Source organism: Rhipicephalus microplus, chromosome 1 (genome assembly GCF_043290135.1).
Source record: "Rhipicephalus microplus isolate Deutch F79 chromosome 1, USDA_Rmic, whole genome shotgun sequence".
Lineage (NCBI taxonomy): Eukaryota > Metazoa > Arthropoda > Arachnida > Ixodida > Ixodidae > Rhipicephalus > Rhipicephalus microplus.
In genome coordinates this window covers 202,311,186-202,338,577 of record NC_134700.1, presented here as the reverse complement: position 1 = coordinate 202,338,577, position 27,392 = coordinate 202,311,186, and the positions used below count along the sequence as shown (strand labels likewise).

General features: G+C 46.4%; 1 protein-coding gene across 6 annotated transcripts in view; it reads left to right on the top strand.

Annotated features, from left to right (window-relative positions):
• LOC119159752 (uncharacterized) overlaps positions 1–26,723 on the top strand; it is a 70,351-nt gene extending 43,628 nt beyond the window's left edge. For 4 of the 6 annotated variants that reach the window (XM_075890584.1, XM_075890578.1, XM_075890590.1 and 1 more), the window contains 3 exons: positions 820–2,923; positions 7,306–7,709; positions 25,450–26,723. In XM_075890584.1, the coding sequence (XP_075746699.1) occupies positions 820–2,923; positions 7,306–7,709; positions 25,450–25,526 (2,585 nt within the window). In that variant the 3' untranslated portion in view covers positions 25,527–26,723. Of the gene's footprint in view, positions 1–819; positions 2,924–7,305; positions 7,710–22,604; positions 22,658–25,449 lie in introns of all 6 variants that reach the window. The other 2 variants (XM_075890606.1, XM_037412599.2) reach the window with 2 other exon arrangements.
• Positions 26,724–27,392: the final 669 nt, after the last annotated feature.

Here is a 27,392-nt window from a genome sequence, read left to right as displayed (position 1 = left end):
TTGCTTGCGAAGAAGCACGTCACCACGAATGTGCTAGCTCGTCGTTCCTGTTCGCCGTCTCGCTGTCGAGGGAGTCAGGGCTAAAGACGACTCCGATGACGCGCAGCGCTTGTAGACTGCGCGCCCACTCGTAGTAACGTGATCGGGCATACGCTTAGTGCTCGTAACTAAAGGGTAATTATATCTTAAGTGATCATCAAGTCGTGAACACGTCACAAGTAGCGATTTTCGTGAGCCCGGAGCGAGCATCGGGCCAATGTCGAGGCGAGCTGAGGCAACATGGGGGCCGCGGCCAATCAAGGGCCTCAAAACGACTTTCAAACATTTGCTTTTTGTGCGCTTGTTGTTAAATGGAGGAGCCAGCTGAGGCGGGAAAGTTAAACACGGAGAAATGCTCTTTCCGATGAGCCCAAGAAGCCAGCTCCTGGCCCAAGCATCGCGAAGCTATAATTTTTTGAAAATCGCTGTTTTCTCGCCATTTCCAGAAAAAGTTTTGCTACCTAGGTGGGTGAAACGAATTTTCCGAAGCGCTTCTGCGCGGTTTTCTGTGTAGATATTTTGGAACCAGATAGAAAAAGGGTTCCAGAAACTGAAAACTTGAGTTTAAAAAAATAATTTTTTGCCATTTTTCGCGATTCTAAAGCCGCGTCCCCCCTTAAAGGGGCCCGGTAACACTTCTTCAGCATGGTCAGAAAATGCTGCCGATCGTTAGTCAAGGCACGTAAACCAAAATGACATGCCGCAACGTTGGCATGCCACATGATAGTAGCATAGAAGGTGTCCTGTAGAAAAGCTATCTCGATATTTTGGTTTCTGCAGGAGTGCTGGTGGTGAACGTGACATGGCGAGGCAAGACATACGTGGGCACCCTGCTGGACTGCACAAGGCACGACTGGGCCCCTCCACGGTTTTGTGAGTCTCCCACTAGCGACTTGGATGCTAAGGGTGGCCTCCCAAAGGGGGGACGTCCAAAGAGGGCTCGGGGTGACGCCGAAGCATCGGCCCGCGCAGCTCCTGTCCAGGGAAAGCTTCGCAACGGGAAAGGGCGCCGATTTGCAGTCCCCTGCAGTCCTGCCAAGAATGAGGGTCGCCGCAGGAGCAAGCCACCGGAGTTGGAGCTGAGTCCTCCTGACAAGAAGAGGGCCCGAGCGCGGAGTACACCTACTCCCGAGGCTCCCTGCTCCCCGGCCCTCATCCTGTGCCCGGAGCCCAACTGCGGCAAGAAGTACAAACACATCAACGGTCTGCGCTACCACCAAAGTCATGCGCATGGGTGTGGGGATGCAAAGGGGGGTGAGGAGGAGACGTCCGATGGGGGAGAAGAATGCAGCAGGCCACCCAGCCCCGATCTGGCACCTCCAGCAGAGGAAGCACCTCCTGCACCTGCAGTGGTCCAGGTGCCAGCAGCAGCAACAGCCGCTACAGCAGTTGCTACCACAGTTGCAGCATCTACACCGACACCAACAACACCAGTGTCAGCAACGTCCTCCCCCGCACCCCCCATGCCCCCCACTTCTCCCGTGTCTGTCACTGTCAGCATCCCAACATCGCAAGTGTTTTCATTTGTGCCTGCGAGTGTGCCACGAGCTTCCACACCCCCACGCCCTTCTGTTGTGTGTGGTCCCGCAGCCCCATGTTCCCCCGAGTCACCCCATGTGAATGTGGCACCTCCGAGTCCAGCGAAAGTGCTCGCAACGACTGTGGAGACTCCAGCTCTGCACTCGGACCCCAACCGGCCCCACAAGAGGCCTCACAAAAAAAGCAAGAGCCGCAAGCCAGACGGCAATGGCTCAGTGGTTATGCAGGATGAGGTCGGGTTAGAAGGTGCTCCGCCTTCCCTCGCTGAGTCTGGACCACCACAAGAGCAAGCCCCACCGCATCTAGAGGAGAGCGTTCAGAGTCCAGCGTATTCTGACATATCCGATGATGCTGCTCCTTTGTTAGAAGCAGCAAAGGATAAAGAGCCTCCTCGCACACCATCTGAACTCTATGGTGTGTACCCTTACTTTGGGCAGCCCCCATACCTTCTCCCTGGGGTGCAGGCACCCGAGGGAAAGCCTGTGTCTATAGCTGGACCAGGATCATCTGTTGATGAGGACTCTAAAAAGGATGTTGTCAGTCGAGACAAAGCAACCAAGGAAGTTGGCTCCTCCCGTCCCCAGGAAGGGAAGAAGCCAGACACAGACTTTCCTCAATTTCCTCCTTATTCCCTGTGCGCAGCTAGCCCCTTTGTTCAAGGTGCTCCAGCATTTTCTTACGACCCTTACCGTGTACATATAGTGGACCCGCCCTTCAAGGAGGACAAAGGCACCACTGCTTCGAGCAAGGAACCTACCGCAGATAAGGCCCCACCACCTGAGAAGGCTCCCCCACCATCGAGGCCATCCATGACACCCCGCCGACCTTCTCCCGAGCCACCCCCTGCATTGACCAAGGACCTTGAGTGCAAGGAGGAACCCAAGCCAGAGACCAAGTTCGGCCCCTATGATTCGCTGTATGAGCAGCGGTTATTCTATCTCCGCCCTGATCAGGCTGCACCCCCTCCTGCCCCTCCTGCAGAAATTGTTCCCAAGGAGGTTGTTCACCCTCCAAAGAGTGTGACGCACAAACCGTCACGCGCACCCAAAGAACACAAGGAGAAAGACACAGGTGGCCAGAAGCCCACCATGGAGACAACGGGACCGCCACCACCGGCCAACTACGCCTATTTGCATCCGAGCTACCTGCAATCGCCCTTCACACCACACATGGCCTTTGAGCCGGTGTACCGGAGCCTGTCTACACCATACGGAGCGTCTCCATACCTGCGCTTTCATGTTCCTCCCCCCGAGGTTCCTCCGCAAGCACCAGGACCTCCTGTAGCACCGCCACAGGGACCGCCAAAGGCACTTGAAATCCTTCACCAAGTGTCCCAGCACTATGGGTGAGTCACAGCTGATGTGTGCTTGCTTATAGCCATGCACCCAGGGCACTTCCTCTCTCCGAGTTCTTCAATGCTCGAAGTGATGGTTTTGGCAGCTGTCAGTATCTATGCCCCCCCCCCTACCACCACCACCAAAGGGGTGGTAGCTGCCTTGTGCTTCAATTAGGAATTGGGGTAGTACAGTGCCATAGTGTTCAGTACAGCCAACAAGTCACTAGTTCAGCCTTTAGGAGCTGTCCAAAACCACCATTTGTAGCTGACAAAACCACATGCACATAGCACAAGAAAGCCAATCTCTGTTTTGAAGCTGTTATTGGAAGTTTAAGTACAGTGAAATCTCTTATGACTTTCAAGGACGGCTAAGAATCATTCTTTATATTGAGAAACTGTTGTAGTGTCAATAGCCATAATTTGTACAAAAATCGTAAATGCAGCGTGAGTCACCTACCTTCACCACCGTTTCCTTATCCTGACAATTGGTATGGATCTTATCAGTCATCTGCTAAACCGATCAGCATACTTCATCATCACACTGTGCATAGTGTTCAAAAGTTGGTGAGGCAAGCACGGGCTATCTTCAGCTCTTTCATTCCATAGAACATGCGCTATGCCTTTTTTCTCTTTTGCTGTGCTCCTGTCGTGCTGCTCTATAGCTCATCGTGAACATACAACTAGTCCGTAGGCGAGAAAACAGCCTGACGAAACAAGCACAGCTGTGGTGGGGCGATAGGGCTATCGCTCATTTGAATAGCGTATGTGCATAAAAAAATACCATCATGAAAATATACGAGCATTCTGACGATGATGGTAGTAGCACAATAAGAGCTAGGAATTGTTTCGCACACCGATTAACTTTTTGAAATTGCTATTCATTTTTTCGAAGTGCCGTAGCGAAGTAAGGACAATAAAATTTGATCTGTTACTTATTCATTTTTTATTTACACAATACTGCAGACCTTAATTCGGTCCATGCAGGAGGGCAGCACATAAATACATACATTCACAGAAACCACAATGAAATAAAGTAAGTTTAAAAATAATCAGAACAAAACAAAAGTAATAATAGAGAACATAATGAGCATGCATAAAGATATAATACTCATACAAGATCGAAGACAGCAATAACACTTTTTAAATACTCAAGAACAGTAGTAGTAAAACTAAGGAACGAAGGGTCAATCAATTATAAATTAAGATAATAAAAATTAAATCAATTAAAGAGTTATTCTGGAGTTTACAGTAAATGAATAAACTTTATTTGAAGTTTGGCAGTTTCCTTCGGGTGAGCTGGGGGAAGAGGGGATTAACCGCTATCCCCTCCCACCCTCCGTGGAAGCGGCATATATTTTTACATTAAACCAATTGGTGTATGGAAGGGCAAGTTGTTCGCACAGTTGTACAGATGTGTATAGCACTGACTTTCAGGACATTACTTGTAAAGGTTTATCTGAGACAGACAGGCAACGAACCTTATTTGATCCCGAGGAGCCACGGACAGGACCCCCCCCCCCCGCCCCTCTTCTCACAGGGGGCCATTGTCACAGGGGGCCGCCAGTCGCCACACTCACATAGAGGACAGAGCACCATGACGCACCACCTTTTCCTGGGCCCTCTGGATAGCATGGCCTTGTTTTTTGGAGTACCATGCTTATAATGGAATCCCTCACATTTGGCTTCATCGGAGCAAAGATTGTTAGGAAACTTAAGACATCTCCAGAGCATGTAAGCCATAGAACAGAAGGCTTCACTACAGAAGGGGCAACTATGGTGAGTGTCCCGAGTATATCTTACTGAGAAAGCCCTACAACGAGGAAGACCCTGTCTGAAGCTTTGTTAAAGTAGCCGACAGAACTATCCTGGGCTTCGGGTGAGAAGACGGCGGACTTTCGGGCCAAGTTGTTAATGTTGCGTAATTTCATTAAATGGGATAAGTGGATCATTCTACCGAGTCCCTTGATGCCCCTCCAAACCGTGGCGGCACACGAGTTGTCGCGCATCATAACGGGTTAGCTCGGTGAGGTTTGGGAAGCCCCTGAGAACTTTCTTCTCCGTGTTTGCGCAGTGGTGCTTTTTATTACTGCGCCTCTGTAGCTCTTTCGCTATTGCCGCAAAGGGTGGCCATTTTCACTAGGCGTAAAAAACAATTTTTTTGCGGCTAGATAATAAAGCCATTCTTTGGTACTAAACTGGAGCTAAGAGAGTTGTCTGTCCAATAACATAAAGGACGCATATCTATTTATTACACATATTCAGTAAAGAATGCTTATAATGAAAAATTTATACAGTGATTATGCAATTAACATTTCAGAAAGGAGAACTTAAGAAATTATGAGGTTAAAAATAATTCAAGAAATAGAATTTGTAGCTTTTTATGTTGCAAAAAAGGCTGCACCAAGTTTCAAAAACTATTGCTAAAAACTGTTCTTACCACACACACACACACACAAAGAATTAATGAGGGTGCTGCCATAGATGGGTTATCCTGTGCGGCTTGCCATTGCAGACACGGGGTTTATCTGCTCCGAGTCTGTGACACTTAGAAAGGCAAGAAACGAAGAAAAAGGGGGGGGGGGGTCTTTTGGGCATAATATTGGAGAAATGAGGCCTGAAAATGACTAAAGTATTCCACCAGAGATGAAGCCGTGGTATTTCAACAATTGCCATGTAAATGAGGATTCCAGTGCACTTCATCACTTCATCATGAGTGAAGTTCCTGCACAAATTACTCCTTTCCGCATATGTCTGCCTCCCTAAAATATGCGTCCACGCATATTTATTGATATAGTCACAAATTATGCTGGTGAGTTGTACGGTGAAGAACAGCTGGAAGAAACCCACTGTCTGGACGAAGTGCCGTGTGTTACTCTGGAACACGCCTCCGAAATCGATCCCTGGGTTTTGTCTTGGAGGACATGGCACACGCTTGAAAGATGTTGGCCAGAAATCATGTCCATAGAACGTCGAGACCCTTAAAATGAGTAAAATTGCTGTGAGTACACTCTCCGCCATCCGTAACTACTAATAGACAACAAAATGTGCGCTACACATATAGCCGAAACTCACTCGCCAGATATTGCTGCTTGACTTGATGCATGCTTATCATCAGGGCTGAAATTTGGTTGGTCAACATCTTCTCCAGACTCACTGCTGCTGATTTCGTCCTCAAAATCTGCTCTTGATGCGCTTGATTTGTGAGAAACGCATCGTCCTTTAGGAACGTCCATGCGGGGAAAAAGGTCATAATTGAAATGCTCACGTAGCAACCTGAAACTCGATCCCTGGGTTTTGTCTTGGAGGACATGGCACACGCTTGAAAGATGTTGGCCAGAAATCATGTCCATAGAACGTCGAGACCCTTAAAATGAGTAAAATTGCTGTGAGTACACTCTCCACCATCCGTAACTACTAATAGACAACAAAATGTGCGCTACACATATAGCCGAAACTCACTCGCCAGATATTGCTGCTTGACTTGATGCATGCTTATCATCAGGGCTGAAATTTGGTTGGTCAACATCTTCTCCAGACTCACTGCTGCTGATTTCGTCCTCAAAATCTGCTCTTGATGCGCTTGATTTGTGAGAAACGCATGTGGCAAAGAAAAAACTTCCTTAAAGCAAAGAACAATCACGACATCGCTGATCTTGTTGTGCGTTTCTTACTTTCTTACCTAGATGGTATTAGGCACTCGCAAACTCTGCGAGCGCGCGAAAATATAAACTTAAAAATGCATTTTTTCAAATTGAATGATTTGAATAAGTGTGGTAGCAAAAGAGTTAGTGTACTGTTCTTTGATAGTATATATATTATTTTTATGGGACAATTCTAACGGCATTGTCATGATTGTATTACAGTAGACTCAGAACTATTGCCTCTGTAATGCTTGGTTTTGGGCTTGTATTCTACATTCATGTTCACCTCTCAGTAAACGGAACTCCTGTTGAATGGAACATCTTTTCCTGATCTCTTCAGGTTTCGTTTACTGAGAGTCTACTGTATATCTGTTTTGTACATGTTTATTGTACAGGAATTTAGGTCCCTGTACAGCCACCTTTCATCTTCGTGTTGTCATCAATTACACGAACCACACAACTGACCTTTGCCCTCTTAGGCACCATATACCATCACAACCATTGTTTCATTATATCATGTTTTGTTTTAACAAAGTTAAAGCAAACCTATTAGATTAGCACCACTCATTAGTGTTTATTTTAATTAGACTACTTTATGTTGGTTCCGCTCAGGCGGCCAGCTAGCACACGCTAAAAGTGTTCCTTGTAACATAACTTGCACAGTATATGCTGTGTGGCAGAGACAAACTGCCTTGGTGTGCCTTTGTAGTATACGTGGTCTTGGATTGTGCCTTTTCTTCCTTTGCACAGAAACCACAAGATACACGAGCTGCAGGAGCGTGCAGCTCCTTCGCCATCTCCACATGTCCCAGGGGAACGCCCTCCGAAAGGGGGTCCTCCGGAGAAAGGTCCTCCATCATCGCGGGGTGTAGTTGGAGGGGAGGGGTCATCCTCGGTCGTGGGACCGCCTCCCGTTGTGATGGGGAGTGCTGCTGACCTGACCAAGGGTGTGCTCGGTCCGGGCTCTGCAGCCATGGGTCCGCAAGGCCCCGGCAGCCTACCGCCGGGAGTGGCTGTACCTCCTGGTGGTGTGACGGGTGCACCGAGCACTGCCACTGAGGGGTCTTCCCGATCACCTCCACCCCAGAGGCACCTTCACACGCATCACCACACCCATGTGGGAGTGGGGTATCCCATTTACGACCCATATGGAGGTATGTCTGTGCGCCTGGGATGCTAGCACCTTTTTTTTTTTTTGCCCTTTTTTTTCAGCGTTGTTTGTGTTGCATGATGTTGTTCGTAATGTCTGTGACCATGGAATAAACAAGGCATGCCATTTCGTTACATGAGGAAATGAAGAAAGGTCAGTCTGAGCTAGAATTCACTGTCCTGCGGATGCAATGGGAGAAAAGGAAAGGAGACAATATAATAATTTCTGGGGCATCACTAGCCGAAATTACAACATATTGTTGAGGCACTCTGTGGTGGACGGCTTTGTAAATTATTACCGTCTGGGCTTCTTCAATGTGCATTGATATTGCACGGTGCATGGTCCTCAAACATACTGCTTTCGTTGAAATGCAACTGTCATGGCCAGGACCTAATCCATGTATTTAGTGTCAGCGGGCAAGTGCCCTGGTGACTGGAAAATGTATTAAACAGTAGTGTTCAAAGATGTTGAGGATGGGAAGAATGGATGTGTATATGCAATAGCCATAAAACATTGTACACACAGTAATACACTCAAACCTCATTATAACGAAGTTGAAGGGCAGCCACAATTATTTCGTTATATCGATTATAACAGTTTGTGGCAATGTATGCTCAGATGGGCGCACACCTATAAGCATGCCAAGAAGGAAACCGTCTTGCGGCATGATGTACTGCTACACGACTACACGTGCGAGGGACAAAAAAAATTGACGAATCTTATTAATTCGAACACGCTTAATTCAAACTTCTGGTTAATTAGAACTCGCGCTGTGGTCCCGTCAAAGCTATGTGTATTCCAGTGGGCGCAAACACCCTGCAATTCGAATGCACAAGCACTTGCGACTGTTAATTCGAACATACCGCGCTCCGAAAGTGCTCTCAGCACTATGCCCAATCCCGCGGCAGCATCTCTCAACGCTGCACGCGAAGGAAAAGAAAAGAAAAGACTTTGGCAGATTGTTTGCTCTCTCTGAAATACTGATCTGCGACGCGCCTGTGCCACGCTTCTCCTTTTTTCGTCTCTGCACGTAGAGACCCTTCTCCTTTCAAGGCCGCATGTGGAGAGGAGGAAAAAATGGAAAATGTTGTGTAGAGTCCTCCTTTCTCGGTGCAAAGGGTAGCAGTGGAGACGCAGTCGTTGCCGTTGTCTTTAGAAAGTGTTGGCGCTGGACTTAGCCGCGCGCTACTAGGCTTTGCAAACTATGGGCGAAATTGATTGCCTCGCTGCAAGGCAAACATGTGCAGACGCGCATCACCGATTACTTCAATTAATTACGGATGTCCTCTGATTTGTGAATAAATGTAAGTCTTTTGAAGCTTCCCCATGGTGTGTTCTTATAAGTGAGAGGGAAGTCGCTTTGTATCGCGGCGCCGCTTCTTGGCCATGTGACCCGCTGAGCGCTTCTTCAATCCTCTCCGCTGGCTGTGTGAGGAGGGCTCTCTCGGCCGCGCGTGGCGCGGCTGTAAGATCGGCGCAAGAGTTTTGAAAGAGCCACGTCGAATCAGCGTCAAACTTCGCAGAAAACGATATAATTAGTACATTGCAGTGATTTTTTTTCTTAGACTGTTTGATAGACTAATTTAGTTTGTTATATCCATTTACCGGTCAATTTTAATTCGTTACAACGAGGTTTAAAATGCATGGTTCTCAGTGGAGCTTTCAAGGGGAATTTCATTCACTTCGTTATATCTCTTATTGCGTTATATCTAATTACGTTATAATGAGGTTTTAGTGTACCAAGTTGAGACGGCAGTTAACTGCTCCATGATTGCTTGCGGCATTAGCGTAGTCACAGTTTACAAGGTGTGCTTTGGTTCTGGGTGTGATCTGTGTGTAGATAAATGACTGTAAAAAGAATATTTACAGACACAAAATTTTGGAGGCAATATAACTTGTGGGAGAGATCTGTGTGGACACGCGCATCTTCTCCGAAATATCAGTGGATAATGTAGTCTAAAACATAAATTTTATTTCGAACTGCATGTCGCGGCACCACAGGCGAACACGCCTCTGGTTTTTTTTTAAACGGCAAAGCACCACCTGCATCACGAGTTTCTGTTGGCTGCCGCGAGCACTCTGTTTTAGCAGACCTTCTCAACATAAAGAGGGGGCACGCTTGTGCAACATGAGTGCAAAAGCTGACGTCTATGCCTTGGAAGTGCATTTTGTAGGGGATCACACATATTTACAATGTCTTGACTGAAGGGGGTCTTGCTTGGAAAAAAAAAAAAAAAGCTGTCAACGGGGTGCTATGTAGCCGGCTATGTTTACATCAGTGATGATCCAACTGCGCTAATTGCGTCATTTTGCTACAATTTCATCTTTGCACATTACTGCGCACATTCGAATACAGCTTGTGCCAACTGCGCCAAAGTTCGCTAGTCCGCATTTGTTGTACACAACGTCAGACCGTTTATGGCACAAAACTATTTTTGGCTTTTTTCACAATGCCGCTGCTAACCAAAGTGTCTGCGCCTCTGCGTGTGTCTCCGTTGTCAAAAGTTTAGCATGCCGTCGATAGCCTCTCTTATTTGTTATAGAACTGGCAATAATGCGTAGAAAAGTCGCTCCGGGTACCATAATGTAGTCACCGTAGCCAATGTACGACAGGTATCGGCTCTGCGTGCTAGAAACTTCCTATTCCCGCAAATTTTTTGTGGCTGCATTTTCGGTGAAGGTGCAAATACTGAGGTGCGTGTACCTAGATTTAGGTGCACGTTAAAGCACCCGAGGTGGTCGAATTTCCACTCCTCTACGGCGTCTCTCGTAATCATATGGTGGTTTTAGGACGTTAAACACCTGCTATTACCAATATCAAAGCACAGAAGTGCATAAGGGGCAATGCGTTAGGTGACAGCCCATGCTAAGATGGCACCATCTCGCGGCTGTCGATACCAACTGCGGCAGCCATGGCTCCTCCCTGAACACACTACCCCATATTCTAGTACACTATACTTCGAGCAAAAACAAACTGCCGCCATTTTGAAATAGGCCTTCGTTGTCGATCATCGTGTGCGATGCCTAACAAATATCTGAAATTTCGCACGGTGCACAAGTTCGGCAAATCGCGACGAAAGCGTGTCGCGAAGCGAAAACATGCGTCCCTGCTATCGACGGAACCGACTGTGCACCTTGGATCGGCATCGGATAACCCTACGACACCGTAATGCGAACTGCCTACTGATGCGCACGCCGTGGATTTCGCCCCGACGGTTGCGGCAGCGGCTGTGCCGGACACCGGAGCTGCACGGCCTGAGCGCACAAGATCATCGACGGAACCGGCTATGCACCTTGGATCGGCATCGGATAACCCTACGACGCTGTAACGCGAACCGTCGACTGACGCACACGCCGTGGGCTTCGCCTCGATGGTTGCGACAGCGGCCGTGCCGGACACACGAGCTGCGCGGCCTGAGCGCACAAGATTGGATTCTGCTTTTTTAACAAGTGTAGATTGTTCTTTGCGTGAGCAATAGACGCAACAGAGACTTTCCAAACTGTCGTCAGTATCGGCGACAGAAACGAAAATGACGTGCCTCGCGAGTAACAGTGCCCCAAGTTCGACTAGACGTATACGGTTGTTGAGGCAAGCTTCTGTTTGGCATTGCATAAGTTGTTGCCAGACTTGAGGGGTCAGTATTGCCAGACTGCCACCAGAGAAGTTGGCTTCTGTAGTTGTGGTTTCCCCGTGAGGGTTTGGTGTCGTCCGCGGTGCATTTTGCAAGTGCATGAGCAACGCTGGCCGTTTTAATTGATAGAATGAACTATGCCTTGCAGACGTTCGGACACGTTTTCTTGCTGTGTGCGCAGCTGTGCAATTAAGAGATCGCGTCTCGGTATTAGGGACGACGGGGAAACCTGAATGTAGTCGCAGCAGGTAGTGCGCTGCCTTCCCCCCCTCCCCTAGCTAGGGGAAGCGTAGCGTTCCCGTAGTGGCGCACGGTCGACACTGCACGATCAGTTGTGAAGGGGGGGGGGGGGGGGGGGCAGTGCACTACATGCGTCTTTGCTTCTCTAACTCAGAGACACGATATCTTAATTGCACAGCAGCACACATAGCTAGAGAAGGCGTCCCAACATCTGCAAGGTGCAGTTCATTTCGTTAATTAAAACGGCCAGCGTCCCTTGTCGGGTTCGGCAAGGTGTGATCGCAGCCCGCAAGTGGCCTGCAAGCGCTGGTTTCGAGGATACGGTGTCGCTGCGATCGTGCGTTGCGACTTGCAGCAGGACAAATGCTATTCTAAATCTCGTATGGCGCCCGCAGTGCTTGCAAATGGTATTCTAAAACTCCCTACAGTGAAACCTCGATTATACGACTTTCAGGGGACCACGCAAAACCGTCGTATAATGCGGGCGTCGTATAATCCAAAAACTAAGGATATATAAGCAGTGACGATCATTGCTGCCCCACAACAGTCAGTACATAATGCCTGAGCAAGTCCGCAACGCAATACGGCGATACTCCGGTAAACGTAGATTAAATTACTTGAAAAAATGACAACCACGCATTTTATCGGAGGCGTGAACGAACCTTTATTCTCACCTCTTAAAAAAATCTGTAATTTTTTTCTGCGAGTTGGCCCAGCCACGACGCATCAGTTTCCTTTCGAGAGCTGCGACATCTTGCAGCAAGTCGCCGACCTCGTCGTATGCGCACGCAAACCGCCGAATGTTGTCGACGTAATCCAACACGTCCGTGTAAGTCGGTACGGAAGCGCTTGCCTCTGCGGTATCGTCCATCTCTTCTTCGTCGGAAGTTTCCGCAGAGTCGGGACGCACAGTTTCAATAATGTCATCCAGCGACACTGCACTGCACACAGCGACATCGTCGTCGGCACCAACATAGTCCGCGAACGATCCAGGCAGCTCCAGGCGCCCAAACTCGGGTTCGTCATCATCAAGCACTGCAGCCTCACTGAAACAGCCGCCACTTCTCGTAAAACCGCAGTGTCTGAAGGAGTTGGCGATAGTTTCCTGCGTGACCGCGTCCCATGCACTAGCGATGTAGTGCATTGCATCGAGCACAGAGAGCTTCGTGGCCATCTGCTTGCGTTCCATGCCCGCTAGCCGACGCTGAACCAGAAACTTCCTGTATTTCTGCTTCATGCATTTGATGACGCCGGCGTCAAGTGGCTGCAGCTGACTTGTGCAATTCGGGGGCAGAAATGCGACTTTTACATTCCTCAAATGCGACGTATCCGTTGGATGGCACGGCGCATTGTCCAGCAGAAGAAGAATTTTTCTGTCTTTAGCCCCCATTCTCGAGTCTAGCTGCTGCAGATATGCAGCAAACTTGGCAGCAGTCATCCAGGCTTTGCGGTTAAACGTGTATTGGCACGGCAGCCTTTTCAAATTTTTGAAGCATCGCGGCTTCTCAAACTTGCCAATCACGAGGGCAGGAAGCTTTTCCGAGCCGTCTTCATTAGCGCAAAGCAACACAGTAAGACGCTCTTTGCTCCGCTTACCGCCGTGACAACCCTCTCCTTTGAACGTCAAAGTCTGGTCTGGCTGCATATTGTAAAATAATCCAGTTTCGTCTGCGTTGAATACGTCGCAAGGCTTGTACTGCCGTATCAGTTCCGGCAGCAATGCGGTCCATTGTTCAACAGTGGAGGAGCTGACAGACGAGCTCTCTCCGCAGCAGCGGCTGTAAACAACTCCATTTCGTTTTTTAAAACGATCTAACCAGCCGTTGGAGGCTTTAAAGTCGTCAATGCCGCAGCGCAACGCAATCATGTCTGCCTTCTCCTTCAAAATTGCGCCATCCACGGCAATAGCTGCACTGCGTGCCTGACGCAACCACTCTACGAGGGCCTTCTCCATGGCAGCGTATTTGCCATCTTTCGCGGCCTTCCTGTTCAGGCCGAACTTTGACGCATTCAGCAGGATGCTGTCCTTCTTCGCGAGGATCGTTTTCAGCGACGACTCGGGAATGTTCAGGTCGCGGGCAATGCTGGCCTTTGTTGATCCGGTCCGCTTCTCCGCCTCCTCAATAACTCGAAGCTTTTCGCCGAGCGTCAGCGGTTTTCGGTTTCGCGACATCGCGAGACGCAGAAGTCACAACCAAGAGTACTAATGTCAGAATGCACAAATGTGGCACGTGGACTGAGCAGCTGCGGCGCACAATCTATCAACGATGCACACACGTGAAGGAATGGCCACAGAACACCCACCAGTTTGAATGGCAAAATGGCAGTGGGCCTATTCAATTTTTGCAAGCGCATACCTCAGCGCAAGCTTTGACCAATCGCGTGTGGTTAAAACGCCCCAGCCCTCTAGTAGATAAACACCATGGCCGGTTCCCGTGGCTGTCAACAATCGCCGATCAACATGTCTGGTGCAACCCGTGCAACAATGCGAAATCTAGTGAACGTTATCGCACGCTCGAAAGTGATCGCGAAATTATCTGCCTTGTTACCTGCTCAATCACTCCCGAACCACAAAAAAAAAGAGGGGGAAAGAAAAACAAAACAAGACCGCAACAAAAGTGCGCAGTGCACTGCGACAAAATGAATGCGCTCCGGCTGGCTTTGGCCGACGTTGGCTTTGGCTAGCTAGCCTAGGCCGACCGCGACTGCGTTGCGTGCCGAAAAATTGAAGCGGCTCCGTGAATGCAGCGCCGCGGAAAGAGAATGCAGCATGGAATGCAGAAACGAGCTCGGTTTCTCGACTTTAATCCGGCCGCGCTGCCGGAGTGTGCCTGCGTGGCAGTCTGCGTCGTCGTCTCTGTTTTTTTTTTACTCGGTCAGTCCAGGGAAGCGTCGTACGAGGCGGGGCCGGCGTAAAATTGTGTCGTACAATTGAGGTTTTTAATACATTGCTTCTATGGGAGTTTTGCCGGGACCGAGCCAATTCGTCGTAAAACACGGGTCGTCGTAGGACCGGGGGACGTATAATCGAAGTTCCACTGTATTGTGAATAATCCTTTCGAAGTTGGCAGTTGTCGTGTGTGTCATGGTAAACTTACTATTGCAAGAGACACGCGTCAGTACAGCATCGCTGTGAAACTGATAGTGTCCTGCAGCAATTGCGGTGAACTGCGATCGCAGTGGAGCTCGCGGCGAGTTTCTGGCTCGGCGACATGTAATCCCTTCGAAATAAACATTCTCGCTGCGGGGGCGGGGCAGAGCATAGGGAACGGACAGACTGTCCTAAATGATATTTTTTCAGCAATCGAAGTTTCCCACAGAGGTATTCACAATGAGACCTACCAGAATTACTTGAAGACCAAGCTGAACCCAGCTATCGCAAGAGCATGCACCGAAAACTTTGAAAAGTGCGTTGCCGAAGTGAAACTGCTGTACGGCAAGCTGAATTTTGGAAATCCGGATAATAGTGCTCTTTGTTTTGATGGCACATGGCACACACGCGATCACTCTTCTCACATTGGAGTGGCCACTGTCATTGAACTATTTACGGTATATGTGCTAGATTTTGCGGTCCTTTCTAATTTCTGCCTCGGCTGTGAGTGTGGGCCACAACCAGATAGTCCAGATTATGCTGCATGGAAAGCAGGGCACTTCTGCCAAAACCAACAAGCTGCAAGGCAGGCCAGATGGAAGTTGAGGCAGCAAAGATTTTCTTTCAACGTTCACTCTCTTTGCATGGCCTCTGATATACTACCGATACATTTTTATTTTTTATTTTTATTTAACAATACTGTAGGTCTTCTGCAGACCCATACAGGAAGCGGGCATACATCATCACAGGTAAGCAATTAGATACAAAGTTCAGGAAATACAATATTTTGAGGGACGATACGCACAACAGCGAAAGACTTACAATAGCGGGTACAACAATACTTATTTATTTAACAATATACTACCATGCTGTGTGATGGCGACAGCCGGTCTTTCATTGCCATTGATGAAGCCAAAGTTTATGGCTTTATTCCTGTGGTCAAAGAAGAGTGCACCAATCACATTCAGAAGCGAATGGGCACGGCGCTTCACATCCTTGTGCAAAAGCACAAGTCAGGAGATGGCAGCGCATTAGCGGTAAAGGACGGCTGACCGCAGACCTGATCTCCAGCTATTATGGATGGGCCATGAAGTCTTTTGCTGGAGACGTTCATAAAATGCACAATGCAGTGGGGGCCACATTTCATCACATTACGTCAACTGATGAGGAACCCAATCATAATGACTTCTGTCCGGATGGACTTGACTTGTGGTGTAATAATTCGGCCGTGGCAACAAACAAACCATAACCAAAAAGCAGGTGCAACTTGCCAGAAACGGTCAGCAGCGCATTGCGTCTCATTTTTGAGCGCCTGGCTGCCAAGAAGTTGTTGCAGCGGGGCATGAGAGGACAGACTTGGAATGCTAGGGAGGCACTACACTGTCATTTGGAGCCCTGCCCCTAAAGCAAAAATGCCTCACTGTTTGCAGTTGAGGCAGCAGTTGGAGAGGCTGTGATGAGATTCTACCTTGGCACTCACAATGCCAGCTCTAGTATTCTACGAGAGCTCCAGGCAGAGCAAACCGCCAATAGTAGCCAAAGGGCTAATGAAAAGGGCTTCCGCCGCACCGTCGGTGCAGAGAGAAAGAGGGGGTCTTCAGCAGCCTTTCAGGCAGCTGCTAAGCAGTGGTAGAGGGGAAAGCCCCACCCAGATTATTCTCCAGAAGCCTTCTGAGTCACCGGCAGTTGTAATTGTGCTCATCCAGAAGAATAAAGAGCTTTTTTCACATAGTCATTAGTTTTCCCATATTTCTCGGAACACTTTTTTGGGCTGTCTCCACTTTTCCGGGGGGCTGTTGTTACCGTTCTAATCACCCAATTCTAAAAGGATTTTTTTTATCTGATAGCTAGGGTTCTAAAGAGTGCAAAATGCTTATAGTACAATGTTTCTTCACTGTGAAAAATTTTGAAAATGTGGGGAAACAATAGACGAGTTCATGTTTTAACTTTTGTAACTTGAGATAAAATAAGTGTAGAAACATGACGTTGTGCGTGTTGCATTCATTGAGCATTCAGCAATATATAAATATAACCTTTAGCTTTCTTATTGTAATGAATGTTTTTGCCAGTCATCCCAGAAGTCCAAAACAGAAAAAACTGCATAAGATACACAAAAGCTAGTTGCATATTTGTAATCAGCACGTTAAATTACATATTGTCTACAAGTTTCATTACTCTAGCAGCAGTAGCAATAAATGTTTCGCACAAGGCCTTAAGAGAGTACAGGCACTCCAGGAACACTCTTCGCGCTGGCGAATGCCAGTCATGATTGTGCTTGTAATATCAAAGGTCGCAGTGCTAGAGGGACCCCCCCTTCCCCCTCACGTCTTTTGATGCTAGTTAAAGACGGGCGGGGTGTTTCCTCCCTCTTCGGAATTTGACGGCCGGTCTAAAAGACCTTGGTGGTGGGGGTGGGGGGGGTGGGGGGGGGGGGGTGATCTTATCTCATGCGCCACGGAGTGAAGGGGATTGGGCGACATGGTAGCGACGGTAGAAACCTCGTCAATACTGTCAGTATATGCTAGTGCAGTGAAAGGTAAAACCATAGTAACGTTGGGTAAAACAAGTCTCCCCGGCTTTTAAATATTCTCAAAAGTGATTCCCCACACTTGTTCAGAACTACGCTTGCAGTGGGCTCAGCACCCTATGTTCGGAAATCGCACGCTGACTACCTCCTCCACCCTCCTCCCAAATAAAAAAAATGGCAGCACTCCTACCTAAGCAGTCGGTCGCCATCTGTCATCTTGCAAATTAGTGGCACGCCGTAGTTAATCCTGAACCATGTCGGTAGTGTGGTGCTAATACCCACCCATCGCACCTTGACAGCATATTTAGGTGAAAAATTCATGTACAGGCGAGTTGCTAAAGCCAACATTTTGACAAACGAACTCGTCTCCTTCATGGCTGCCTTAAATAAATGCATCCCTCCCCTCTTCATATTAAGATTGATCACTGACCCCACCTCTTGTACCAACTGTTTAAATCATGCCAGTTTTATTTTTGGAATACTTTTTTTTATCTGAATCTGGAAAACTGGAAGTGCTGAGCCCAAAATCCTCCAAACTGAAAGGAATGTTTCACTGGGTGCTCACACATCTTGCAATTATTGAGTAGGGTGGTGATTTTTTATTGCACTATCTAAGTAACCAATTTCAAACAGTACATTCCCACTTGATTGCACTATCTAAGTAACCAACTTCAAACAGTACATTCCCACTTGCAACGATTGAGTTTTCTTAATTTTTATTCAATAATTGTTAGACTGCTGGTTTTCTGATTACCGTAATTACTCGAATCTAACGCGCACCTTTTTTCCGGTTAAGCCAGTTCATAAATCGCATGCGCGTTAGAATCGAGTAAGAACGAAAAAATTATGGTCAATCTATTGCCATCGGCAAATCCAAAATGGCCGCCCCCTACGTGCGTCGGCATGGCGCGTCGGCCATTTCTGCCTATGTGTTTCCCATGTGCGGCACTTCGTACGTGTGCTAAGGAGTTCGTCATCTAGTAGTGCATTAGCATCGACGGCGTCGAAGGGCCGACTCCAGAAACTCGAGCGCACCACGATGCCGCTTTTAAGAGAAAAGTCATCGCGTGTGCAGAAACGGACGGAAATCGGGCCGCATCGCGGTCGTTCGGAGTTCCCGAAACGTGCGTGCGGGACTGGCGGAAACAAAAGCAGAAGATTGTCGACAGCAAAGCTTCACGCAAAGGCTTCAGTGGACCAGAGCAGGGTTGGTTTTCGCAAATTAAAGAGCTGCTCGGCGAATATGTGCTTGAGCAGCGAGCGGCACAGCGGCCCGGGACGACAGAACTGCTCCAAGTGCGGGCTATGCAATTAGTCTTAGAAAAAGGTCTAATGCGGAGCCAGTATAAAGCGAGCAGGTGCTGGCTAACTAACTTTATGAAGAGGAAAGGCTTTTCCCTCCGAAAGGGAACATGCATATGCGAAAAGTTTTGCGGAGGAGTACGATGAAAAGCTTCACAGTTTTCAGAGGTTCGTTCTAAACTTGCGGCGCAACAACGGCTACTTGCTTGGGCAAATCGGGAATGCCGATCAGACGCCTCTTTACTTCGACATGCCTGGCACCACAACCGTCGAGAGGAAGGGGGCGAAGCAAGTTCGCGTGCTGACATCGGTCCACGGTAAAACTACAGTGACGGCAATGCTCTGTTACACGTCAGATGGGCACAAGCTTCGCCCGTACTTCATATTTAAATGGAAGACGCTCCCTAAAGGAGTCGTTTTTTCGAGTGGTGTGATCGTGCGGGCCAGCGAGAAAAATGCGTGCGCGTTGCAATCGATGTCTTACTTTTTTTTTTTTTTCGCGGTGGAAATCGGGTGCGCGTTACAATCGAGGGCGTGGTAGAATCGAGTAAATACGGTAGGTTATATTTTTTGGAATGACTTTATGACACCTGTCATTGCACAAATATTATGCGTCATGCTTACATTGTCATGAACACATGTAACAGTTCTTGTCAATAATGCTTCACTTTTGCACATCCAGAATGTGACACTTTGGTGCTAAGAACCTGATTAATGGCTGCTCTCTGAAAGTATGCCTTGTCTCCTTCTTTACATTGCAGCAGCATTTCCAGTTTGAACATTAGTAAGAATATTCACCGAAAATTTAGACATGTTTTGCACCAAGTGATCCTAAATTCTGTTTTGTCTGCTCCAAATCTGCTCCAAAACACTTTTTTTCCTGCTCCGAAAATTGCTCTATACCGTAAATGGGGAGTATCACCACTGGTTTACATGAAAACCGCTCTGGGTCCCGTCTCACTCTGCCCCCCCTGAAACTGAAACAGCTGCTTGGCGGTACAAAACTCGTTACAATAGTTAATCGTCGTGTGCTCGAACAAACGAGCTTTCCAGCTGTGATGAACGAGTAGTTAGTTACTTTTTGCAACAGAAAAAAACAGGTGCGAAATCTATTTGTCAGTGCTCCTTTAAACATTCACTGAGCCTTGCATGAATCTGCACCTTGTACACAAGGATAGTTACTGTAATGGAATTGTATGCAGCTTTAGCTCCAAGCAGCAAGCGTAATGTCTTCAAGTTATTACTGACCTCCCTATATTTTTGGTGGGTTGAAACAGTTAAATGTTCCGAGAATCACCTGCTAACTTGCCCGTTTAAAAGCACTTGCTTCATCCTAGCAAAGGGAACGGGCTTTTAAGGAAGTAATCATGCAGAGGTTTGCTTTTCGATGCATCGACTCTTTTATTGGGTTCCGTAGAGCCCAGGGATTTTTCATGGGGCTTTTGAGGGCTCCCCAAGCTGTCTGAACTAATTGGACTTCATCTTGTCCTTCTCTGTTCACTTTCACGAGTTATTGAGCTGAAAGAAAAGGAACAGTACATTTTAACTTGAAGTTGATGAAGACATTGCCTGGGACAGTTGCATCTTAGATTTCGGTAAGCAGTGAGAGACTCGTGCAGCTGTAGAGCACGAGAGTGGTCATAGTACATCTTGCAGGCTTACAGTGAACCACTCCGAGCGCTTCTATAATCATTCCTTTTAACACAGTTCGTTTTGTGCGAGCGGGAATTGTCTTTATGGGAAATGTCTTTTATAAAGTTCTGCAAAGCGGGAAGCCCTTTCTGAATTTAGTAGCATTTCTTTAATTCTCTCTTGTTGCTGCCAGGTGATGGTATTGCATGTTTAAATGGAATATTGGAAACAAACGCTAGGAGATGTGTTTGCACATTAATTATTTATGGCTAAGTGCGCCTTCACACCAGGTTAGTCAGCTACTTCAATCTGAATTCCATAATGAAAAAAAAACATGCTAGGACCATCCTGATGGGCACAAATGGCATTGTAGCATGCTGGGAAGGGTGAGCAGCATTGATGGCTTGGCATGAGTGACATTTTGTTTGTACAGAGTGGCTCCTTGTAAAATTTTGCTTGTGTAATGCAACTGGGCATATCAAGAAAAACTTGTATATGTAGGCATTTAAACACTAGTAGTAAAAAAGGAAGAACACAGTTTTATTGCTTGCTTCAAGTGGTGTATGATCCATAGAACACTGCTCCCTCTTGTAACATTCAAGATTTAGTTTCATCTGTCTCGTTCGGTGGCTTGTTGAAAACTCTTAAGGAAACATGCTGGTGCTATTGTCAAATCTGATGATATCCAGGTGTCTTATCTACTTAGCTGCCATACATGGGCCGTAAAAGGAAAAAGACATATACCAAAAGTGCAAAAATTCTAATATCAACTTAAACGTACCCCTCTCAATAACAAGTTCTTCTGTGAAAGTAGAAGTTAGTTTTAGCCTGCCTTTAGTGAAACTTAAAAACTAGTGATGTGCAAATAATGAACTTTTGGTTCAAAGTGAACTGTGATTTGGTTGAATAATTTCAAATCGAACAGTTGAAATGGTATACATAAGATATCGTTAAAAAAGCGAGCATGTTTGTCATGACCCAACTAACCTGCTCAGCATTTTTTTTTATTATTAGAACAAGGCATTTGTGTGTGTCATTCTGGCTGGCTTGAAGTGAAGTAAAAACATCTTTCCAATAGTGGCAAAATTTTTATTTCAGTAGGATGTATGGGATAACCGGTAAAATATGTTGCATTTTAAAATTTACTGTGCTTAGAGCATGTAAGCATGTATAAAAGGCTTTTGAACCTTTGAAATTATTAATTGATGTGACTGCAATATGTTCATTTAACCTTCAAGGCGAGCTTCATGGCGGGGCAAATTTTTTCTTTATAGGTGTTGTCACACTATAGCACTCATGTGCTGCAGTAAAACAACCCTCGTACTAGGTTTACATGCGGTCTAATGAACATTCTCATACGATCATTTTGAATGCTTCAAAATTTCGAGTTATCTAAATTCGTGAAGCTAATTTGAATATTGTAATATTCGGTCGAATATTTGCACATGTCTATAAAAACCAATGCAAGCTTTTGGCTAGAAGGCATTGGTGTCATATGCAGCTAAAAAACTCGATAACTTGTGTTTTTTACAATAAATATAATTATTTTAATGATTCAAGTGTCACTTCAATGGGCAGGCAAAAGCAGCAAACAAGAGTTAGATAAAAAAGAATGGAAAGGCAGGAAGAATAATGGGAAGAGAGACTATCTCTGGCATGAAAGAAAAGAAGAGATAAAGAAGAACGGAGACATAAACCAAATGTAGCTAACAAATTTTTTTTTGTATCGATATGCTTATGTAATGCAGAAGCTTGTGCTTACATTTTACAAACACTCCGCGGATGCAGTATTGCGCCTCAGCTTGTACTAACTACAGCACCACCAATGAACCAAATGTAACTGCTTAAGAAATTTCAGAGTTGTTGCAGTTTTGTTCTCAAGATCACAGTAGCAACCAAGAGTAGCATGATACTTACTCAATTGAAATAAGTGTGCTGTGCACTACCTACCAATTGTTTATATTCCTATGAGCATTTTATAACATTGTAATTTGGCCCATTGTATTCTCAAAGTTCTAAGTGACATTGCGAGCTGTTTTAAGTTTTTGTAGCAATTTGAGTTGCATTTTTCACACAGTATGCTTGGGGCTGTGTTACAATATGCATTTAAAGAAGGCACACAACACATTATGTTCTTTTCGTGTGAATTAATATCTGTGTTTATGCCACAGCTTACATTCACTTAGCTCTGGCAGTGTCTTGTTACCACGATTTGGTGCCTTTTGACTGGAGCTTGGCCTTCTTTCACCAAAATTAGCTTTGATGTCGAATGACAATGCGTACATTGGTCACCATCTAATGGCAGGTTCACATTGTATCTGGATATCTGGTAATTTTTTTTTTTAGTCAATGAGGGCTGAAATGACGAGCTTTTACTGTACTGCTTCTGAGAAAGGGAGCAGCAGAGCCAACCGATCTGGTCGTATGCCCCGCGCCATTTCGGTCCCCTAACCTCATGGCGCCCTTGGTTTGTAGTGCCCCCAAGCCCATGGAAGCAGGCGCCACCACAGAGACCCTACCGTGTGATGGTAAATAGGACTTCCCTTCTCTGCTTAGTGCAGTCAAACTCTTACAGTTTCCAGGGAAGAGGCAGCGGTTTCAGAGCTTGGAGTAATGTTGAAAAAATAATAATAATAAAATGAAGTGTATCTGTATGATAGGAATGTGAGCTGTCTCGGACATTGCCGCAACCTTTCGCTACTGCGTCAGGTTGCACAATATCATCTTTGTCAGGGGGCATTTTTAAACACGATTGCAAGAGTATAGTAATTGTTTTCTCACCTGTAACTACAGGCCGGAGAGAGGATGTATTCTATTGTGTGTCCCCCATTCTTCATGCCCTTATATTTTGTGTGCCAGATCTGTTGGCTCTGTACCTTGTTTCTTATGTCATCCGCATTTGTGCTGGCAGGCACTGACACTGCTTTCATAAAAGGAAAAGTTTTTTGAGCTGATAAAGCAGAGTAGTTGGTGGATGGGTAGTTTTAACAATAATAATTATCATGGTTTTACACCCCAGCACCACGATACAATTATGAAAGGTGCCGTAGTGAAGGGCTCTGGAAGTTTCGACCACCTGCATGCACATCAAGATAAAGAGACACCAGACAGCAAAACGATTTTTCGCATATCAGTTACGTACAATTTGACAATCCCAAGAACACCAGTCTCACCTCGACCCGACACTTGGTAAGCGAGAAAACACGTGAAAAAAAAAAAAATGCGGGGGGGGGGGGGGTACCACCTTAAGATTCCCCCACCAAACACCGAGAGCTCACAGATTTTGAAGGTGTCTACTGGGTCCTACATGCATAGCCTCTAATCCTTAAAAATGAAGTACATTGTCACCTGTGGATGTGATAGACATAGCATACGAATTTTCGGAAAATTTCATTGAGCCAATGTGGCGAAAATACGAGGAATGTATATATTCAGATCTTGACGTAACGCTTGGAGGTTTCGGCCCGAAATTTAAAAATGAAACTTCAGCCTTGATTACCTCTGTTAATAAGTAACTTATGATGGTGAACACATGATATAAGAGTTCTCAGAGTGAAGTTTGTCAATCCAAACCAAGTCATTCTTTCTCTTTGCGCCCCTTTAAGTACATGGAACTCTAGCATTGCCGCCTCCATAGAAAATGCAACCACTGCGGCTGGGATGTGATCTCATTACCTTTCAGGTCAGCACTCGAGCAACGGTCAATGGTGGCGTTTAACATCTGACGTCTCTGAAAATTTAAAGCACCCTCCCCTTTGGCGCCTCATCCTCAGCACTTCTCTAGAGAGCAAACCTATCTTTGCAAGTCATGTCATACTACTTTAGATCTTATCTAAACATTGACACATTGCTCTGGAAGACATGGACGGGCCTTTCTTTGGTACTCATAAGTTTTTAATTTTTAGAGCTGTACAGCATCTGATAACTGTCATCTGTCACATGTGATGAATATGATGTGACGAATTCATCTGCTTAGAATAGCAGCCAGACGCTGTGGTGCACACTTTAAAATTTGGATCTTTTCTGCTGTCTAGTGTGGTACAGTAATCAAGGATAAGCCCCTCCTGGTTCTTTGGGCTGAAAGCACACTACAACTCTTGTGCATTGTTTGCAAAAACATGATGTAATTAGAGATGCCTCTGTCCGTCATGGTAGCGGGTTCAGCTCTCGGCCATGACTGCCATGTTTCTATGGGGATAAAATGCAAGAACACCCATGCACACTAATTTAGGTGCATGTAAGGAACCCTAGGCGGCCGAACTTATTCTGGAGTCTGCTTCTACTACATACCTTGTAATTGTGTCGTGGTTCCAGCACATGGTCTAGGAATTATTACTATATTACTGTAGGAGAACGTTTCTGATGGCTGTGGCAACTCCTGAAAAGTCAAACTTACAATATAAACCTAGTATATGTAACAAAGCAGTCACTAGAGTTTGTGCAATAAGCTATGCGGAAACTTATTGCTATAGTGAGTCAAGTCACTGGCTAAAAGTTTGATATTACACCTACTTTTACTGCACTAAGATCTCCCTTGTGTATTTTTTATCCGCACGTTTTATTGCAATGCACTGTACTTTACACAAACCTGTGCCTGCTGCCGTTCAGAATAGGTTGGCTTCCTTTGTAAAGATTAGTCACTGGGTGACTGAGGGGATTTTTTTTCTGAAGTACAGCATTGTGAGAACAGCTTTTCATTATTTTTTTGCCACGGTTTATTACATAAAGGGTCCCTGAAATTTTTTTACATTCAGTTTTTTATTAGATCACCGTTAGAGAAAATCATTGGCACCATAATTCCACCAAAACACCCCTTATTAGTGGAGTAATGAATGGATGCTCTCCTCCTCTGCCCTGCCTTTCACCCTCAACTACCCCTACTGTTCCTTCGAGCGCACGGGGCAAAGCTCCGCCTTTACGGGGCCTGTGCCGCAAATTACTCAGCCAATCAGATCAGCAGCCACGGTGACGTCAAGTGGGCAGAGCATGTCACTCTGTAAATGGGTGGTTGAAAACGCGTTTTGCCAAGTCGCAGCGATCTGCAACGATTCAAAGCTTTAAACCGTTGTATTAAATTATGCAGTTTGCGCAGAGAGCTCGAATTAGTTTGTAAATCACCATTGGGACTTGGTCTACTCGCCCAATGTGTTTGTACAAAATCGTCAAAACCATTTCAGGGTCCCTTTAAAGTGGTCCTGCAATGCTTTTTCAGCATGATGATGATGATGAGTAAACTTTTTCAGCGTGGTCGGGAAGCTGTCTCGCTCACGAGCCCTGCCAGCAACTAAAGTCTGCCACTGCTGTGCTTCTTTGTTTGCAGCCATGATAGCAAGCCAGCAGGCAGCTGCGTGCGCCGTGGCAGCCTCATCAAACCTGCACCCGTTTGTGCCCAAGTGAGGCTTCCCCACAGTACCTGGCGGGAAGGTGCAACGACCACCACCCCGATGTGTAAATAACTGCCGCTGTGTGTGGTGTGGGGCCCGAACTGGACCGCCTGATGTGCAAAAAGAAGGCCCCCTCCCTGCTGTGACCCCGCCCAGCTCTCTCACAAGCTTGCCTGCCCTGCCCTCTCGTGAGCGTGATGTGTATGTGCGTGTGTGTGCGATTGCTGCTGCCACTTGCGCGCAGCTGTGGTGAAACCCGGTTTCCCAAACCTGTGTACATAGCGCAACAGGACTGATCCCACCTCCATCCCTGCGATGCCCCCAGCAGTAGTTTTAGATGCGTGCTCTCTATCATCATCCCCTCTGACACTGCCACGACAGCGCCATCTTCTGTGAGGATGGCATCACCACTCCCCACCCCCTCATGCTGCTGCTGATGCTTCTTTTCGATCGTCTCGATGACTTCGCTGGAGCATCCAACCTGACATTGCGAACGAGATGTTCACTGTGCCCTCCTTTTACAACCCTCTCAATGTTGATGTGCGCATAGAAAATGTGGTGTACCCACGCGTCGAGCAAGTTTCTCCAACGACGAAGAAAAAAAAAAAAGGAGTGGGCACTGCTGTTGAGTGTTTTATAAGGAGGCAGGGCCCTCCTTTGATGCCCCCGCCCCTCACGTCTCCTCTTTTACATTTCTCATTTCTCACAATTGTGGGCCCCCTACCCCCTCCTTCCCTGGCCATGTTTGATTCTCCCAGTTTGGGAGGCTGTACAAAGTGTTAAATATTCCGTGCTACTGTTTCATTGTAAGCTATAGTTTCATATTATCCACTGTCTATTATTTTTCTCCACTACTTTCTCCTTTACCCATCCTGCTGTGCCAGGTTTGCAGCAGAGTTATCCCTTCCTTCCCACATCTCCACCACCCTCAATATTCTGTTGGTGTCCTAGTGACTGTATTTTTACAAAAGGCAAATACAGTTGTGCCTTTGAGCACCTCTAGTCCTCTCTTGCAGCTCTGATGATTACGCTAGGTAAGGAGGAACTAACTGCTAGGCACTGTCAACACAAGAGGCACCTTGGGGAATTGGAAAAAAAAAAAGAAAGAAAAGCTCCTGTACAAAGAAGCGTTGGGCTGAAGTCATGTACGTGCAGTGTGTACCCCAGGTGTCAAAAACGTTTGGAATTACATGTTCATTTTTCAAACGTTTTCGTGGTGTCTGCTGTTCTTGGTTTGAGCGAAAACAAAACTGATACTAGCCTAGATTTTAAAGGTACTGACAACTGATTGAGGTTCATTACAAGACTTATGGTGAAGGTGAAAGAAGAAGAAAGGTACTTATATGGATTGACTTAAACAGGTAGGTATCAATTGAAAGGTGAATTATAGCGTTCTTCACTAAAATTTGTACTGTTTAGAAATCCTACATAACCACACACTAGTTTGAAACTTTGTTGTTATGTTGGAACAATCTTTCAACTCTGCCACTAATTGATGTATGCAAAATAACTTAATTGCATTCACTGTTCTTTTGGTTAAAGGAAGCTATCGTATATATGTGTGAATATTTTTTATATTTAGTTGTAAAAGAATTCTGCATTTTCACAAGCAGCAACTGTCATGGCAAGAAGTTGAATAGCCGTATTCACCGCATTCGTTAGCTGCTCGACCCACACAGTTGATTTTGTGTGTGTGGGAGTACTCTTGAAACCTCCAGTGGTCTGTGGTCTTTCTGTAAGGTACAGCATGGCATCGAATGGGCTTGCTGTAAAAGAGTGTTGTAACTGTCGTAAGACTACTTCGGGAAAAACTTGCCTTGGGTTAGCTTGGGAATCATTCGAGCATAAGAGTACTGACACAAAAATTTTAGTCACGTGT